General features: G+C 36.0%; 3 protein-coding genes across 6 annotated transcripts; 1 reads left to right on the plus strand and 2 right to left on the minus strand.

Moving 5' to 3' along the window:
• Positions 1–1,857: 1,857 nt before the first annotated feature.
• LOC122839921 (glucose-6-phosphatase 2-like) lies at positions 1,858–5,379 on the minus strand. 3 transcript variants are annotated; one of them, XM_044131950.1, is made up of 6 exons: positions 5,337–5,379; positions 3,352–3,420; positions 3,165–3,274; positions 2,983–3,094; positions 2,784–2,905; positions 1,858–2,693 (listed from the first exon to the last, which is right to left on the minus strand). In XM_044131950.1, the coding sequence occupies exons 1-6, from the start codon at positions 5,357–5,359 to the stop codon at positions 2,182–2,184; spliced, it is 948 nt and encodes a 315-aa protein (XP_043987885.1). In that variant the 5' UTR covers positions 5,360–5,379; the 3' UTR covers positions 1,858–2,181. The 3 variants fall into 3 exon arrangements, with proteins under 3 accessions (XP_043987885.1, XP_043987886.1, XP_043987884.1); XM_044131951.1 differs by lacking the exon at positions 5,337–5,379 and adding an exon at positions 5,032–5,112; XM_044131949.1 differs by lacking the exon at positions 5,337–5,379 and having other exon boundaries at positions 3,352–3,923.
• Positions 5,109–9,968, plus strand: spc25 (SPC25 component of NDC80 kinetochore complex). The gene is made up of 7 exons (XM_044131952.1): positions 5,109–5,217; positions 6,322–6,497; positions 6,963–7,028; positions 7,240–7,386; positions 7,482–7,607; positions 9,265–9,363; positions 9,476–9,968. Exons 2-7 carry the CDS (start codon positions 6,347–6,349, stop codon positions 9,598–9,600), a joined length of 714 nt encoding a protein of 237 aa, XP_043987887.1. The 5' UTR covers positions 5,109–5,217; positions 6,322–6,346; the 3' UTR covers positions 9,601–9,968.
• Positions 9,969–10,092: 124 nt separating this feature from the next.
• Positions 10,093–16,772, minus strand: nostrin (nitric oxide synthase trafficking). Of its 2 annotated transcripts, none has more exons than XM_044131947.1 (16): positions 16,687–16,772; positions 16,478–16,563; positions 16,296–16,379; positions 16,011–16,073; positions 15,836–15,917; positions 15,679–15,741; positions 13,548–13,646; positions 13,303–13,428; positions 12,846–12,944; positions 12,634–12,759; positions 11,929–12,037; positions 11,752–11,840; positions 11,519–11,644; positions 10,579–10,819; positions 10,397–10,489; positions 10,093–10,328 (listed from the first exon to the last, which is right to left on the minus strand). In XM_044131947.1, exons 1-16 carry the CDS (start codon positions 16,759–16,761, stop codon positions 10,192–10,194), a joined length of 1,698 nt encoding a protein of 565 aa, XP_043987882.1. In that variant the 5' UTR covers positions 16,762–16,772; the 3' UTR covers positions 10,093–10,191. The 2 variants fall into 2 exon arrangements, with proteins under 2 accessions (XP_043987882.1, XP_043987883.1); XM_044131948.1 differs by having other exon boundaries at positions 11,929–12,034; positions 16,687–16,728.
• Between the last annotated feature and the right edge of the window lie 535 nt (positions 16,773–17,307).

Here is a 17,307-nt window from a genome sequence, read left to right on the forward strand (position 1 = left end):
GAGATTAAGACTCTATTGTATACAATATTTATATGTTTATTGTTATACTATATAAATTGAGGGATTAAAAAAACTACATTTGACTATGTGTGTCTTGTTTACCTGCAGTTGAGGTTTTAAAACAATTTTTGTATAGTAAATTTTAAACTAAAGAAAATAAAACATTTGATTTTGAACTTTGAAAATCTGCAAACCTCATAATAATCCAAATTTTGAAGATTTGCCTTTTTAAAATGTTTTTTTCCCCTTTCTTGTCTTTTTCTTTATTTAAATTCTTACATACCTTTCAATACATTTTAACCAAATCATCTTTTGGTTGTAATCAGTACTTTTGTAACCTTCACCGTTGTTACTCTTTTGGGCCCCCTGCTGGCCTGGATTTCCTGAGACAACTTTAATTAGCAGAGAGTTGCAAATCTCAAAAATATTATTGCTATGAAGCTCAAAATTGAATTGTTTCCACTAATCGTTCTTGAGATGTTTCTACAACTGAAATGGAGTTCACCTCTGGTAAATTAGACATGATTTGAAAAGGGACACATCTGTTTATATAAGGTCCCACAGTTGACAGTACATGTCACAGGTTAAGCACCAAGCATAAAATCACAGGAGTTGTTTGTTGTCCTACAAAACATTATTGTCTTGAGGCTCAAATATGTCTGCTGTTTTGAAGGTTTAAATTATCTTACTAGCCTCCATTTGATTTCAAGGGGTGTGTATAAGACTGACAGGACACTGCCATAAATATAAAGGAATCTTCATAAATTTTTTTAACTGTTGTCATGAAGAGTCAGTTGGTAAATAATGACACTTTTAATGCAAAGTTAACACTAAACGGACTTTTAATGCATGTTTTAAAGCAAATCTGCTTTAAAAGTTTTGTCATTTACCGAATGACACTTCAGAACAACAAACATAAACATTCATGAAGATTCCAGGTGTTATGTCATGTTTATGACACTTCCATGCAGTCTTAATTCCTTAATAAGAGCTTCATGGCATCTTGTCTGGAGTCTGGAGAACTCTGAGACCATGAGAAAGAAACAAAATTCTCTGGTCTCATGACCCAAAAGTTGAACTCTTCAGTGTGAAAGTCAGGCTCACCTTTTCACCAGGTCAATATCAGACATACAGTGAAGCATAGTGGTGACAGAATCATGCTATGGGGATGTTTTGCTGGAGCAGAAACTGGTAAAGTAGTCAGGGTAGAGGGTAGATGAATGCAGCAATGTACACTACAGTGACATCCTGTACCCAGAAACCTGAAGTTTTTGTTTAAGCTTCGGAAAAGAAACTTCTCTGTCAAAGTAGTTACATCATTCAGCAGTGGGCCTCAGGGGCATCCGATGCTAAGCAACCAGAGACTGTGAGAAAAGATGAAATGGGTCTCTACTCAGGAGTTTAATTAATCCATATAATCTGGTTACATCAGAGACTCTGTTCTGCATCATTACTTTCAAATTGATTAATATCTGAATTTTCCCGGAGAAACTGCTAAGAGACACTCAAGAGATTATGTAATGCACCCTGAGCAGGATGTGCACATCGACAACGCAAACAGAGAAAATTATGTGAGTGATTCTGTTAATTTAACAAAGTCAAGGACTTAAAGTAGCATAAATGTTTGGTGCGGTCCAAAGAGAAACTTTATAGTTTTTATAACCCACATAACAAAATATTATGCTAATTATCAACAATTTGTATCTTATGTAAGAAGTGTTCATGAGAAATTTTGATTAATGCAGAGAAGAGTTTTCTTTTCAACAGTTGTTTTTCAACAATTAACCAATTATTTATTTGATTCATGTTTCAAGCTAAACACAGACTCATAAATCGACAAACTCTCTGCTTCAAAAGTGTTTAAATCGTCATGTTGCAGGGATGTACATAAATCATTTTAATTATTGTAAATTAGATAAGCCTTCTTTTCAAAATACCGGAGATATAATACCAAGAACAAAGAAATAACATAAACTTGAGAAGTCTTCTCATTATGACTGGGATCAAATGATACAAATGTATTATTTAAACTAAAGCAATATCAATTTTTCCCCACATAAATTGCAGTTTCAGTGCTTATGTGTGTGCAATAACAGTCAATCATCATTTTCCACAAATTATAACAAAGAGTATTGAGAACAAATGTTGCAAAAAAACAAAACAAAACAGTCCTTTCATTTTCTAACAGAGTTTTCTCTCATCATCTCTGATTAGCAAACAAACACAATATGGTATTACAGCAACAACGCCAAGAGGAACTGAAGCACTTTTACAAAATGACAGTATGTAAAACAGAGCCTCGCTGTGATTTGGCATCTTGATGAGGTCATACAGCTGCAGGATGGTGAGATTTGCAGTCATGCATAAGAGTTTAAATACAACATTGCAGCCGTTTTTTCCCTTACAGCTCTGAATGAACATCTCAGAGTTCACCGCAAGTCCTAGACCAAACAAAGCTCCCAGGTTCCTGCATAATCCGGCAAAGGGTGTGGTGTCCAGATAGATCCAGTCTGGGTTTGCACACCACATCTTGGCTTTAGCGACCGACCATAAAGGATCAAAGTCCAGAAGCTTTAGGAGCAAGTAAAAACAAATAGCAAACGAGAGAAGAAAAATATTGACCAGGAGGTACCGTTTCAGGCTTGCATTATAGATCCAGGTAATGTAGTCAAAGGCTTCAGCAACAAGCATACCTAAACATTATGGAGATTAGAAAAAGACTGTCATCTCAAATGTAAAGCACATTTGATGCTGTTAACATGTGACCACTGAGCAGAACGTACCAATGACGAGACCGAGAACCACTTGATGAGGGAAGTGAGTTGCAATGAAAACTCTGGAAATGCAAACACTTATCTGAATGACCCAGAAAGCTGTCCACAGAATGGACTTCAAGAGATGAAACCTGCAGAAAAAAAAAAGTTAGACGTTCTGATATAAAACCTGCTTCTGATTTTGTGAAAGCATCATGTAAATGTCCACCTTTGAAAGCTCCAGACAGAGGAGACGCAAGAGGACCTGGTGAAGGCTAGAGCAGAAGTGACCATCACATACCACACACATGATGAGCCCATAGCATGACCAGATGGACTACCTGTAAAAACATAAATTGATGAAAGTGTTTTTTTGAACAACATTCTTAAACTCAATACAAACATACTTACCAGGTCCTGTTTCACACGTAATGTGAAACTGATCCAGGTGTGGCTTTGAGCTGTTCTGGAACAAGTGGGTTTCATGAACCCACCAATAAGGTCTCTGTCCATACAGAATCCTGAGTAAGAAGATGTTTGATTTGAATTTCTAAGCTCAGACGTTAAAGATAAAATGCCATTATCTGAGTAGACTTACCACTTGAAAATAAGATTGAACCAGTCTCCAACAACAGCCACCCACATCATCTTGGTGCCAACATTATGGCTGAGATGGAACCAGATAGGGAAATAGACATAGAAAATATTACGAGGGTCACCCACTATTGACATGAAGCTAAGGAAGCTGTTGTATTCTCGGTAGTTGTTCTGCAGATGCTGTATAATTAGAACACCTGATGTATGAATAAAATCCATCATGTTTCCTTTCTTAGAGCAGCCGGTTTCTTTCCAGCACCAGCCAAAGCAGCATCATGATGCCCTACCTCTCTTTGCAACTCTTTTATATTGCAAACTGAGCATCACAAATCATTCATCAAAGCCATGGAAACAAGAAGTAAGTACAAATTGTCTGAGCTCATATAGAATATAATAATGTGTTCCCAAGTCATGAGAGGTCAGCATTTTAAGACATGTTTAAATGACTGTGTACAACATGACAGTGCCATTAGGATATTTCCCAGAACATAGCTTGTACAGATGTTAAATATTAGCCACTGCAAACACCAGGAGAGAGAGAGAGCACTTCCCGTAACCTTCTGCACCACTTCAGCCTAATTAATACAGTCATTTTCAGTGACCATAGCAACAAAATGGGCTTCCCTTTAAAAACAGAGCCCATCTGGTCTCCTTTGCTGAGGTTACTGGGTGCAATGATTCTCAGAGGCTTTCTGAGAATCATTGCACAACAGATTATAAAGTTAGATTTCTTAAAAATCCCAGTTAAATTTGGCACTGAGTTGGAATCTTAGTGTCATTAGCCAACCATATTGTAAGGTGATATATTTTCCCAATCTATTAGCCCCTTGTATTGGACCGCTCAAAAAGCAATAGAATATCCATTGTTACCCCACAACCCCCTCCGTTTCTACCCCAAAATGCTGTGTTGCCCCCAGATAAAATGACATCCTGGGTCATGAGCCATGATAAAAATAATACATAATAAAAATCGATAATTGTGCTCGTCACTCCTTCAGACTAATGGGATCTTGATGTCCACAACAAAATTCTACATTTACTTTAATTTCAAAGAGTACTTTGAGACTTTGCTGTTTTATCCTGAAACTCTATTAATCAAGCTCCATCCAACCCAATTATATTACATATTAAATACTTTTAAAAGATACTTGGAAATGATGGACTTTGTTAACATTAATGCTTGCAACAAGCATGTTCTCCTTGAAAACTATAGCTTTTTCTCCCACACAGCTGATTATGTCAGGACACATGACTATATCTGAACAGCTAACTTCTCTTGCAGTGACATTTTGTGGATTATGCTCCTTGAAATAGGTGTCAAAGATGATCTGCTGGACAACCGCCTGCCAGTTCTCACTATCATTGGTAATGCTGTGACATGAACACTTAAAATTTTTGCAGGACAAATGCTTTCCTTGTTGGTGCTACGTAATATTCTAATGTTATGAGAAACTGAATTTCGGGCTTTAATAGTCCGCTTTTATAATTAATAGATGTAAGTACTTGAAATACACTCCGAATGTAATGAATCTGTGTGAAGTTTTTCATCTTCACCACCAGGAGGAGTATGAGATCGTTGGGTTGCATGGCTTCACATTGATTTTCAACAAAAGATTCCAATAAAAATAATAATAGTTTCAATAATAGTTTGGTAAGTAAAAACATGAATGAAGCACATCACCTTGTGAATGCTCAAATGTTATGAACCTGAGTAAAACATCATTTTAAAAAGGGCGTCAAATTGAAAATGCGTCATTTCCGGCGTACAGTAACCGCCCTCTGTGTACAAACCGCGGATTTTTGAACGTTACCATTGTTATTGCGATAATTAGTCAGACGGACTGACTTTTGTTACACTCTTAAACAGGTGAGTAATCAATCCATGTCCAGACAAACTGACACCGTTTGAACAAATAGCCGAATTTGTGTCACGGTAATGCTGAATGGAGGTAAACTACGTTATGGCTAAAAAGCTGACGATTTTACCCAGTTAGCATAGCTGCTAGCATTGCCAGGTAAACGGCTTTGAAGGAAGTTACTATGGAACTACAGATGTTGGCTATTTATGTTGCTGTTTAAATAAAATGCATTATGAGCAACCGTAAGATGTTACGCAGATATGTTAAAAATTCAAACTGCTGTTTGTGTTTTCATAACTAGCTGCAATCTAATTTCACATGTTAACATATTGTACTAAGCAAGTTTTTCGCTTTTTGTCTGTTTTCTTGTCCGCAAGATTAACCCTCCAGTTATCTTTCAATTTACTTCCAATAAATCGGTATTTCTGTTTTGAAATGGTTAAATCTTTTTGAGACATTTTCTTTTAATCAATGACTGTTTTTATTTTCCTTCCATATTATCTGAGACTTGTCCTTCATCACGATGGGTGCATTTCCCTCGAGCTCTTGTATCTTCCTCGTTTACCATAAGAAAAATGATTGTTTTTGCACATATTTTACAACAAAGCAAAAACTGTACATTTTGCTGCTAGAGATTTTTTTTTATTACAGAAGAGATATTATCGAGCATCTAGTCATTCTGATTTTGTTACATAGTAGTGAGCCCTGATGTATTGAGACTTTTACCTAACCTGTTCAATGTGATGAATTGAACTGGGCTGCACAGTATTATAAAAGAATTTTAGCAATAATATTGCTAAAATTTACTATCAAAAAATGTCTTGGTCATTCCCAATGTGCATATTGCACAACAGGATATTGCAAAAACAATAAATTTGGGATATATTGTGCAGCTCCAACAAACATTTTCTGATTTAGTTTAGATTTTCCCCCCTCACTTTCAGCCTTAATCTTATGTTGCTGTTTAAATAAAATGCAACCGTAAGTGATATGTAATATCTTGCGTAAATGAACCCTCATTACCATAATATCCAATATCCAGGGTTTGTAATGCATAAATTCATGTTGATTCTTGTTTTGCAATGATTAAGAAGCTGTTTTTTGTTTTTCAGAAATTACAGATTGTGTCAGAACATCATGACGTCTATTACCGACCCAAGCATGAGGGACAGGTTCACCAGTTCATTGGAGGAGATCCACAATAATCACCTTAAAGCATATGCAGAGATAATTGACACAATTTCAGAATTATCACACAATCACAGACAGTTTGTAAAATCTGCATTTGGTAAGTTTCAGTGTATTAATCATGTTTTTGTGGAATAAGCAATTACAGTATCTCAAATGCCCAATTTAATCAAACATATAACTAATAAAACATGATAAAGAATATAAATAAATTGATCAAATCAAAAAGTTTTTATAATAATGCATCAAATTTTTAATTTCCTTTTTTTTTGGACAGTCAAAGACGGTTTTTGTCAAAGTACATAAATTATATCTGAGCTACCCAAATATAGTACACTCTTGTCACTTATGTTTCATAAAGTTGCTTCTGTTCCTTCAAAATACATATTTTCCAGGATTAGGAAATGGACAGATCACTGTAAATCTAAGAGAGAAACTGTGAAAATCAATAGAGTTGACAAAGACTAATCTTGGTGTTCCCTAGTTAGTTACTGAAATAAATCTCAATCTAACTGTTAATTTTCCCCCTATTTCTACTCTTTTTTTTTTTTTTTTCTCGGCACAGACACATGTTTGAAGAAATGCAAGGATGACAAGAAGCTGTTTGAGACGATACAAGAATTTAAAACGGGTACGTTTGTCTCCCAAGCTGCCGTCACTTGTGGATTAAAACGGTCATGCAAATGCATCTGACATCACACAGATGTTGTGCAATTCTAGAGTGAGCATTACCCCCTGATTTCTTGTTCCAGCAGTTTAAGGGAAAAAGACAGTATTTGAAGTGCGTCCTCAAAACATTCAGTTTGCTTGCATCTTGTTGTTTTGACACACTGTCTCTGCAGATCTGGAGAAAAAAAAAATAGCACTGAAGGAGAAACGGCACGCCATATCAGAGGTGATGTCTGAGATTGAGGAAAAAGAGATGCAGAAAGAGGACATCATCCTAAAAATTCAGAAACATAAAGAAGAGCAAATGAAGAGAAAAGACTGTAAGATCTTTTTTTCAGTTACGGAAATAACAATAATTATAATTAATAAGTTAACATGTAGCTTACAATGATCTATTTTATGTTTCTTATTTTAGTAATCGAGTCTCAGAATAGAGCAAACAAAGACAGACTGAGAAACCTCCAGAAAGCCAGGCTTGTTTTCCAGGATCATTTGGGGCTGGAGATTCGAACGATTATCGACAAGACGCAGAAGGTCAAAGGTAAGCCAAGCAGACTAGGAACAGCACTTTCTAATACTGTTCCACAGAGGTGGAGAAAACTGTTGTCCCCTCTCTATTTTCTCCGGTGACTTATTTTAAGGACTCTACACCAAAGGAACAGTATGATGAAAAATTCGAGTGCTTTTTAAGCCATAACCATGCCAACCCTCACATTGATTTCTACAATTGGATCGGTAGGACATCTACATACAGACAATGTCTCATAGACGCGTTAGAGCAGCAGTGTCCAATAATGTCAAGTTAAAACCACCTGTGGGGTTGTGGTAGGGACACATAAAAATTGTTCTGAGGACAGCAAATGGCCGCCAGGCCACACAATGTTTGAACACCCCTGTAATAGTACCAGCACATAAAAAAGGAGAAATACAGATTCTTTGTGTGTCTGATCTTCACTTTTGACTGTCAGCCACTCCAGCAACAGTCTTGTGACATGATTGAACTACTTATGCCTATTGGTGCCAGCTTCCTTGCAAATCAATCATTTTCATACCTGTCAGTGTAGATGATAAATTGTGTCCAGTTCAGACCATTCTTTCTGGGTGTCTAACTTTTTGTTCAAAGAAATTGCAGTCATGGTGAAAAAACTGCACCATGTCAATTCTGTTTTAATTTATTGGTGATCTGTATGTTATTGGCTCAAGATTTTCATGTTTAGCTCTAACAAAGCCACACAGCACAGGTTCAGTATTTATTGAACCAAGTTGAAGACGATTTTGGCAAATTTGTAAAACAAAAAAACAAACAAACTTTGCTCCATAGATATTGAGTGGTCAGATCTCAAACATTTGGGATGGGTCCATTCACATAAATATATCTGTATAACTTGGATAAAAAAAACAAACAATTTAACTTAAGTACATTTTTTAAAATCTGAAAATAAGCTGAAATTGTCTGGTTAGTGGCATCAAGATCTACCAAGACATTAGAATAGTCACATCTTCAAAATTGATAGAAATTTTCATTATACTGTTCCTGCTTTTAAAATTAAGATACTAAAGGACGTGATGAAAGGACTGAAGTTGTCTGTGGCTGTATGGAGCATAGAGTAAAGTGGTGCTCCCTCCCCACCTGTTGCTACACAATGCTAATGGCTACTAAATGTTTTACCTATGCACCTAGTGGCACTTTGTTGTACTTGGAGAAGTTTAATTTCTGCACAATAAGCATTTGAAAACTGCTAATTATTGTAACATATTTTTGCTCAAGTTTATAAGTCAAATTCAAATAGACAAAAAAAATAAATGTAATATGATATTATCAGTGGGTTCTGAATATACATCTCATCAGCTTGATTTCACTTTCTGTGAAAACCCACAATCACTTTGCAGCACATGAGCTTAAACACTTTCTTCTCTTTGTTATTGAAGAAAGCCTAATGACGGATGAAAGATTATGCAAGACGTGATCATGCTGCATAAAATCTATTGAATTAAAACAAAGGCCTTGGCTCTGTATGTACATGTTGCCATGGTGATGTGATAAATTAGTTGAGTTAATTGCCTCTTTTCTCCCACCTCCTCTAACACACAATCAGTACTGAATCTCTTCATATAATCCTTGGATTACTTTATTAGGCCAACTTTCTAAAATAAATATTACATAAGTTGTTTAGTTTTGGTTTTTGCTTTTTGAATAGGTGAAAAGTTGCAGTTTATTTTCCGAAACATCAGTCTTACTGACCAGGACAGCGCTTATGTCATTACAATGGGGATTAAAGAAAATGGATCGTACCAGAGTAAGTTGCACAAATTTTTTCTGTGAAGTTTTGCTGATTTTCTATATATTAAAAAAAACAACACATAATTGATTCTTCTAATATCTAATAACAAAGTATTGAATATTTACAGTTGTGTCCAGCGATCCAGCGCTCGAGTGCTTGCCAATCCTGGAAAGCCGACTCCAGGAGACCAATAATTTACCAGCATTCCTGGCTAATGTCAGAAAGGAGTTCATCTCTAAGGCTCGCTCCTGAGATTTCACGGTATGCTTACAAAAGGCGGTGGGGTTTCTACTGCAATCCAGACTGAAGGAAAGGATGGTTACATGGAATATGATCAAAGGGGGGCACCTGATCTGTAACCAAATGATCAACTTTAAGATGATACATCTGCCTTTAAATTTCTGTGATGTTTTTTATACTCAAGTTCTGCCTCATACAAAATGTATATATTAGATCTTCAACATGTCATGTCAAATAACTAATCATTTAAACATAAGCAGTTTTCATTTATTTTTGTTTTAAAATCAGTGCTCTTTTTACAAACATCAGGAACATCAATGTTTTTTCCCCTTGTGTATATTATTTTCTGTCTTGTAATAAACTACATGTTTTTAAAAAGATTCTCACTCTTTGAGTTTTGTCTGCACATGTAAAAACAAACATTTTGTTATAAAAGTCAACGAACAGCATTAATTCTAAACATAAAAAGAAATCATATATGAAGACGGTCTGAAGATCAATTTCAAAGTATAATTTTTCTTCAATGTAAAAGACTTGAATAAAATATCACACATACAGGCTTTAAATGTTAAGAGATTTTTTTTACATTTACAGTCCAGTCATTCAGGCATCAGAAGATTTGCTGGCGTTTATTATAGGTAGCTCCTCGACATAGGTTGATGGGAAATGGCCTTTTCGTTCATTAAGAGCTCCAATCCACCAACCGTTTTCTTCTTTTTTATAAATGTCCAGAACATCACCTGAGAAACAAGTTTTTTTAGTTAAGAATTCAGTTTCTTACATGATCAACTTTAAGGGAACAGCTTACCTTCTTTGAAAGTCAGTTCGTCTTCGTGTTCAGGTGTGAAATTATACAGGGCTTTGCATTTTCCAATGCTGCACAGCATGGCTGCCGTTTGATCTGTGAGATATATATTTTATACATTTAACTTGACACGTAATCTGACACAATAAATCAAAAACTGTTCTGTGATGTACTGAACGAACAACCTTCTGCTTTATCCTCTCCGGTAGGCTGAGCTTCATTTCCACTGCATTCTGCTGTCTCCTGAGTTGGTGTTGTGGAAGTGATCTGGTCAGCAGTGTTTGGTACTGGCTCTACAGCTGGTTCTGTTGGAGCCTGAATCGGTCCTTTATAAATGATGGAAGCCCTTAGTGATTGTTGGCTCCTTAATGGCGTCTTTCGGAGTCTTACTGGTCGGGTCAACTGAACAATGCTATGCTCACAGTCCTTAGAGGAAAAAAAAAAAAGGGAAGGTCTCCGTTATTTACTTTTTCAAAAGGAAGGCCAAATAAATGTGGATTAACCGTCTGCTGATGATCTCAAATAGTGATGCTGGCCTTAAGAAGTAATTGACACTCTGGTCTGTAACTGAAAATCAATCAGCTAGAATTTTGTGTAAAAGTTTCAAGGGATTTTTTTTTATTACCAATATTCCAGACTTTCTTTTATCTTTTTTTTTTTTTTGCATTCTTTAGAGTTCTCAAAATTACTGGAAATAATACAGAATTTTAGGGATGTTATTTTGTGTTCTCAATCTTATTCTTCAAGCATTGATAGTTTACTACCTGTAGTGTTTAGTTAGTGGTGGTGACTAACATTTTGCTGATCAGGTGAAAATGTCAAAATGAGATACATTTTTTAAAAGGACAAACTGTCAATTAATTTAATTTTCACCAGATTTAATTCAACTCAGTATTATATAATGGGAAGCAAGGTTGCCTAAGTATTGTTAAGAAAGGGGTGCGGTTTAAAGTAATTCAATGTTGTATTACATATCGTGTATGTTTTGCATTTATTGAACCTTCTGTGTGCAGCCAGGATGTGGATCAATCCTCTTTTGAACATGTTTGCTTTATCTAGCCAGCTTTAATAAAGTCAAATTTGATTCTGTTTCATACAAATGCTTTTATTTTACAACAATCTTACCTTATCTTTCCATTTAAAAATGCTGCTACCAAATCGTTCAGATCTCATGGGTGTGTCTTCAAATTCAGAGAAGCATAAGGAGAGTTTGTAATGAGTGGCCTCCAGGAGGTCCAGTTTGAGAGTATTCTGCAGGAAACAAATGGCATTAGTGAGTACTTGAGAGTCTATTTTTTCCCCTGCATAAAGCACATGTCTTTGTGAGCATTTTTGCACACAAATTTCCCCTTAATTACCTCATCACAGAGCTCCTCAGTTTCCTCAAGGTTCTTCTGATTTGAAAAAGATGAGCCTTCAGTGTAGGTCTTGATCAGTTTTTCAATTCCTGTATAATAATATTCAGGCATTAGAATGATACCACATAACCACTTTATGAGTCATCTATAAATTATTACATATAGTTATTGGGTTACCTTCACATTCTTTCTTGGTCTTAGCAATGTTTTCTTCGAGACGCTGGAGTTTCAGTTTGATCGCGTCTCTTCTTCTGTCTTTGGTCATCAGTGATTTGCTGTCCTCCTCCTGAACAAACAGGGTCATTAATATAGAATTTCACAACGAGTTATAAGCTTTAGGTGGCAATGACTGTTTCACATAGTTGATTTAGATTTGTTTCCCCCATCATTAAACACTATAGCAATTTCAAAACTGCGTCTTATATGTGTTGATGTATCTTTGTCTGATAACATGCTTGATCTAAAATATTGAAGTGTGGAAAAACAGAAGAAATTCTTTGTAAATAACCCAAAATTAAGCTCCTTACTTGTATCACCTTTTTAGCGTTTATTGCCTTTACTTCGTTTTATTTGTAAAATATGAAGTAAACTTCTGGATTTTGATTTGATGCTTTTATTTTATTCCGCTCTACAAATAGAACGGCAGCTTAACAACAACAACAACAAAGGACGGAAAAAGTTGCAACAGTGTTGATAAAATGTATTTTGTTATTAGTATTGAAAATAAAATGTTCAAAGTGTGTAGAGCATTGTCACTTTGATTGTACTGGCTGTATTCTTTGTGGGAGTTATGAAAATCAGATGGAAATTATTCTTTTCTATCTACTAAGGTATTTTTCATTCCAACAAGCAATAAATACACAACAAAACAAAAATATTTACAAAATAATCAGCCATCAAAAACTCTATTTTGTTGTCTTCATTTGTGCTGCTGCTTTCTTCCAACAGGGTTTGTATGTCTTTATCCACGTCCACCCTTTGGGCAGTCTGCTCTATCTGCTTTTGACCCTGCAATGAGCAGTAGTAGCTGCAGGTTAACGCGTGTTCTTTCAGAGATTGTATTTGTGATCAGGATGCATTGAAGAGTTTCTTACATGCTTAAGTGTTTGACTGAAAGTAGAGATGTGGAGATTATATTTGCTCAAAAGCTTGCACAGAACTTCAATTCGATTTTTCTCCAGCTCTTGTGTGACCTAAGTAGAAAGAAATGATACGTTCATTAACAAGCTCATTATTAGCATCACTGTTGGATAAAACAACCCCTTGCACAAAGCTGTGACAGAACTGCAGAACACATCGGAATGTGTTCTTAATGCAAGGCAGCATTAAGACTTTGATTTTCTCCTGTATTGTTAATCCTTGCAGCATACAGGTCAACCAGCAGACTACATACAATGAGTTGACTGTTTGAATTCAATGTTCAAACATTTGAGATTTTATTGATGTTTGATCGTCTACTGAAGTATAATTTTTATTTCCTCACTGATTCACGTTATTCTGCACAAATTAGGACCTAGATAAAACGTAACATTTAGTAAGGTGTTTTCCCACCTGATAGCAGTTTCTCAGAGTGTTTTGCAACTTCAGTCTCATCTGATGACCCTCCATGTTGACACTATAGTAATGTTCATCCACTATGGACTGCTGCTCTGCTGACTTAGTTAGTCTGTTACACATCTGCTGAGCAAACACATCCAATTTCAATGTTCAACAGATATATTGATAGCTTTTCAAAAAGAGGTTATTTTTTTAGATCCTAGGTGAGATAAAAGCAGTTTACGAACAGTATGTCGTACCTTCTGTTTTTCTTTCTCTGTGCAGATGTGCTTGTTGTTTTCTAGGTAGTTGAAGAGTGCCTCGTGTTCTTTTGTCAGCCCATGTAATCTTTTTTTCAGCTGTTTAATTGCAGAGAAAACCAGGAGAAACATAACATTTTATCAGTTCAACTTATTATTAGCAGAGCATTGAGGATCTGTCATTGAATCATTGAAAAAAAAAAAACGTGACTGACAAAAGTTGAGTACTTTTTTAAAGCATCTGTAAGCTGCTTCAAAGAGAGAATGGCATAAAAAAATCCAACAGGGGGAGCAAAATATCTGTTTACTTAAGTACAATTAAAGTTTTAAATCAAATAAAAATTTAATTATTGTAACCAGACAAAGGTTATGTCTTATTACATTTGTAAAGAGTGCTGTATGAATAATTGTAGGGGTTATGGTTATAGCAGCTCATGTTGCATTCCTTCAGTTCCTAAGGAATGTGACAATGTGTTTTTTATGTCTTTTTAATGCTGACATCTGTGATGAATCCACCGTTTTTTTCTGAAAGGTAACATGGGACTGTCAGCAAGAAGACTGAGGTTATAAAGATTGTACAAATGGCCACACCTGAGACAAGTCATAGGTAAACAAAGGAGGGATTAATCTTTGAACTGTGCTGTAATTCTTTTCCAAGGTTACTTTCCATTGAAACAGAACATGGTGCATTACCAACGATCATTTTTAGTTGAAGCTCACAAAATCACTTAAGTTTTAATTTCAACTTTGAATTACTTTTCTCAAGTTTAAAAAGTTTACATACTTTTAAAACTTCAGTATTTGAAATTCCTCTTAAGCTACATGACTTCTGTCAAACATTTGAGATTCCTTCCACAAACTTCTCACCGTAGTGGGAATTTGCTGGATCTTTGGCCCATTTCTCCTGGCAAAACTGATGATTCACAGTTAGGTATGTTGGTCATGCTGCTCTCACCCTTTCAGCTTTGCCAACAGTTGTATAAGGTATCAAGACTCAAGAAGGACACTCCAAAACATTATCTTTAATTTCTATGTACATCCTTGCAGTTAGGTGCTGTTAGTCAGGTGCATTTTATTTATTTTATCATCAGCAGATCTGATCACCTCTACAAAATAATTGGTTTTGAATAATTTGCTGGTCTGTGGGACACAGATGTGTGTTAACACTACAGTAAGTAGAATAAGTTGCAACATCAGCAATGACTTTGATGAAGCAATTGTTGCTGCCTGTTAATCTTGGAAGGGAAAGCGAGCCATTTTTAGATTTTTGAAGTCGATCTCTCTTGAAAGAGGGCATCTTGGTAATTTTACCCAACATTGTTTGGCAATGCTCAGAGAAACTGCAGAAAATCCCATTATCAAGCATTACTTTCCAAGATAAATCTTACATTTCATTACTGGACAATGAAGAAAAAACATTTTGGAATGACAGGGAGAAAGAATCTTCTGGAAAAACTGTTCATTGGACATTGAAATCAAAGTAGAGCTACGTCGAGCTAATATCTAGTCCCCTGTTTGGTAATAAAAACCTACACAAACTAAAACAAGTACCTCACAGGCTAACTGGTAAACAAGATGGTGGAGATGTGATGATTTGATTTTGTTTTGCAGCCATGCAAGACCTGGTCAAACATTGCAGGCAATGAGTCTGTTCTAAAGCTAAATGTGTCACTATATGTCTGACAAATGAAGCTTGGGTCAAATCGGTTCATGAAACAGATAATTATCCCAAACACATAAAAAAAATCTAAAGCATAATGACAGTACAAGGAAAGAAGGCGTTGCAACAGCCCAGTCAAACTTCAGACCTCAACTAGATGAAAAGACATCTGGATAAAGATTGTCCTCAAATTTTAAAAATGTGTTTGTACAGAAAATGAAGACATCAAGTAATTGATGCTGACCTTGGTTGTGAGATACTGTATAACTGGGTGTGCTTAGTTCTTAACTCTGTTGGCAGTCATAGAAACTTTCCTCACTGCCATTGCCTCTGAAATTTCTAAAAGAGTAACACATAAGGTGTGGTTTTATGGCTTTAATTATCTGAATTTACAGCACAGACTATTTTATCTCTGCAAGGACATTTGCCTCTTCATTGATCCTTGTTTTCAATAAGAAAAGTTATTCCTACCTTGAGTTGCTCATTCCAGTTTGCTGTAAAAAGTTTTCCGCTCCTTTCAATGACATTGTCAAGCTATCAAAACACAAGGAGGCTCTGATGAATATTAGAATAAACTGGAAGTAGCGATTAAACATTTTAGCACAGAGAGAAACAATAGATTACACACAGGCCTTTTTCTTTTGGCGTGTTCATCTAAGACTTGACGAATTTCCTCAGTGGCCTCTTGTTGAAATGCATTTCCTAATGTTCTGAAAATAAAAACATCACGACAGTATAGACCAGCAGAATCTATTCAGAATGGGTCAGCCCATGTTACAAGGTTAATCCAGGGTCAAATCTACCTGTGTGCGTCTGCTCTCGAGTACATCTCGTTTGACACTTGACACCAGGCGGTGTAGATGGAACTGAGAGGGGAGCCAGCATGAAAAGGTTAGTGCTGTGGGCTAATTAAACTGACACCTGCTCATGTTTTGATCACATCTACATGCAGGGCGCATGCTATTTCTCATGATCCTATTATTACTGTACACCACGTTGCAGCCTGCCACTGGGAAGTGGATGTTTGACTCCAAGCAGAGAAAAAGGCAGAGCTAACTGAAAACTGACAACAACACAAAGTCTCTTACTTTTTTGGCATTCCTTGGCATGCTTTGATCAGTTTCCCTGCCAGCTTTGCAAGGCCCTTGGAGTACGTAATTTCCAGCTCAGCTCTAAAAGCAGGAAACGTTGCAGCAAAGGGCAATAATTGTCAAACATAAGTGCAGTACCTATTTCAATGTGCTTTAGCTCAAAAATGTATTAAGCCTACCTCTGCTGAAAAACTGTTTGAAGTTCTTTCAAATAGTTGTCTCCATTTTTTGAATACTGCTTCAGATTTTGATACAGGTGGTTATACTGAAAGAAGACAGGGGAGAAAAACCGTGTGATCTGTCTAACGCTAGGTTGCATTTCCAATCCTTTGCCTCAGTGAATCTTAAAACCAAACATTACCCTTATTTTTAAGTTAGAAATACTTACAGAGCATGAGTCGATAGGGTCCTTCATCTTAAGGCCTCGGCAGTTTATTAACGTTGAACCTGGAACTTTGACCATTCTCCTCACAAAGCCACTCAAGCGGAAATGCCCTGAGCTCTTGCTGGTGCACAATAAACAGGAAAATTCCAGGAGGAGTGCCAAAGGACCTATAATGGTAAACTAATGCTAGATGGCTAGTTTACCATAGATACAGTGGGAGGGAACAGAATGATCAAAACCATTCTTCTTTTGTAGTACATTAACTAAGTCTATTGATGTATTATGATTTTTTTTATATAATAATTGTAGCGTTAGCTTGTTTAAAATTGTGGGTTATTTGAAATAGATGTGTAAAAGGAAAAACTTTATTATTAATTCTAACAATTATTGTATATTTTTGTTATGTAGCATCATCCCCAGCCCCCTCGGTCCTTTAATGTTCATCAGTAAAAGAGTGAGGATTTACTGAAGAACAGTGAGGTTTATTGGAAATAAACCCTTAGTTTCACCGTAAGAGCTGCATGTACAGCAAAAACACAGTGTATGCCACAAAACCACGCTCTCACAATCGTGACGTTAGTAAAAATGACGTACACTACTAAAAAATATCAAGATCATTACTAG

This window comes from Gambusia affinis, linkage group LG11 (assembly GCF_019740435.1).
Source record: "Gambusia affinis linkage group LG11, SWU_Gaff_1.0, whole genome shotgun sequence".
Lineage (NCBI taxonomy): Eukaryota > Metazoa > Chordata > Actinopteri > Cyprinodontiformes > Poeciliidae > Gambusia > Gambusia affinis.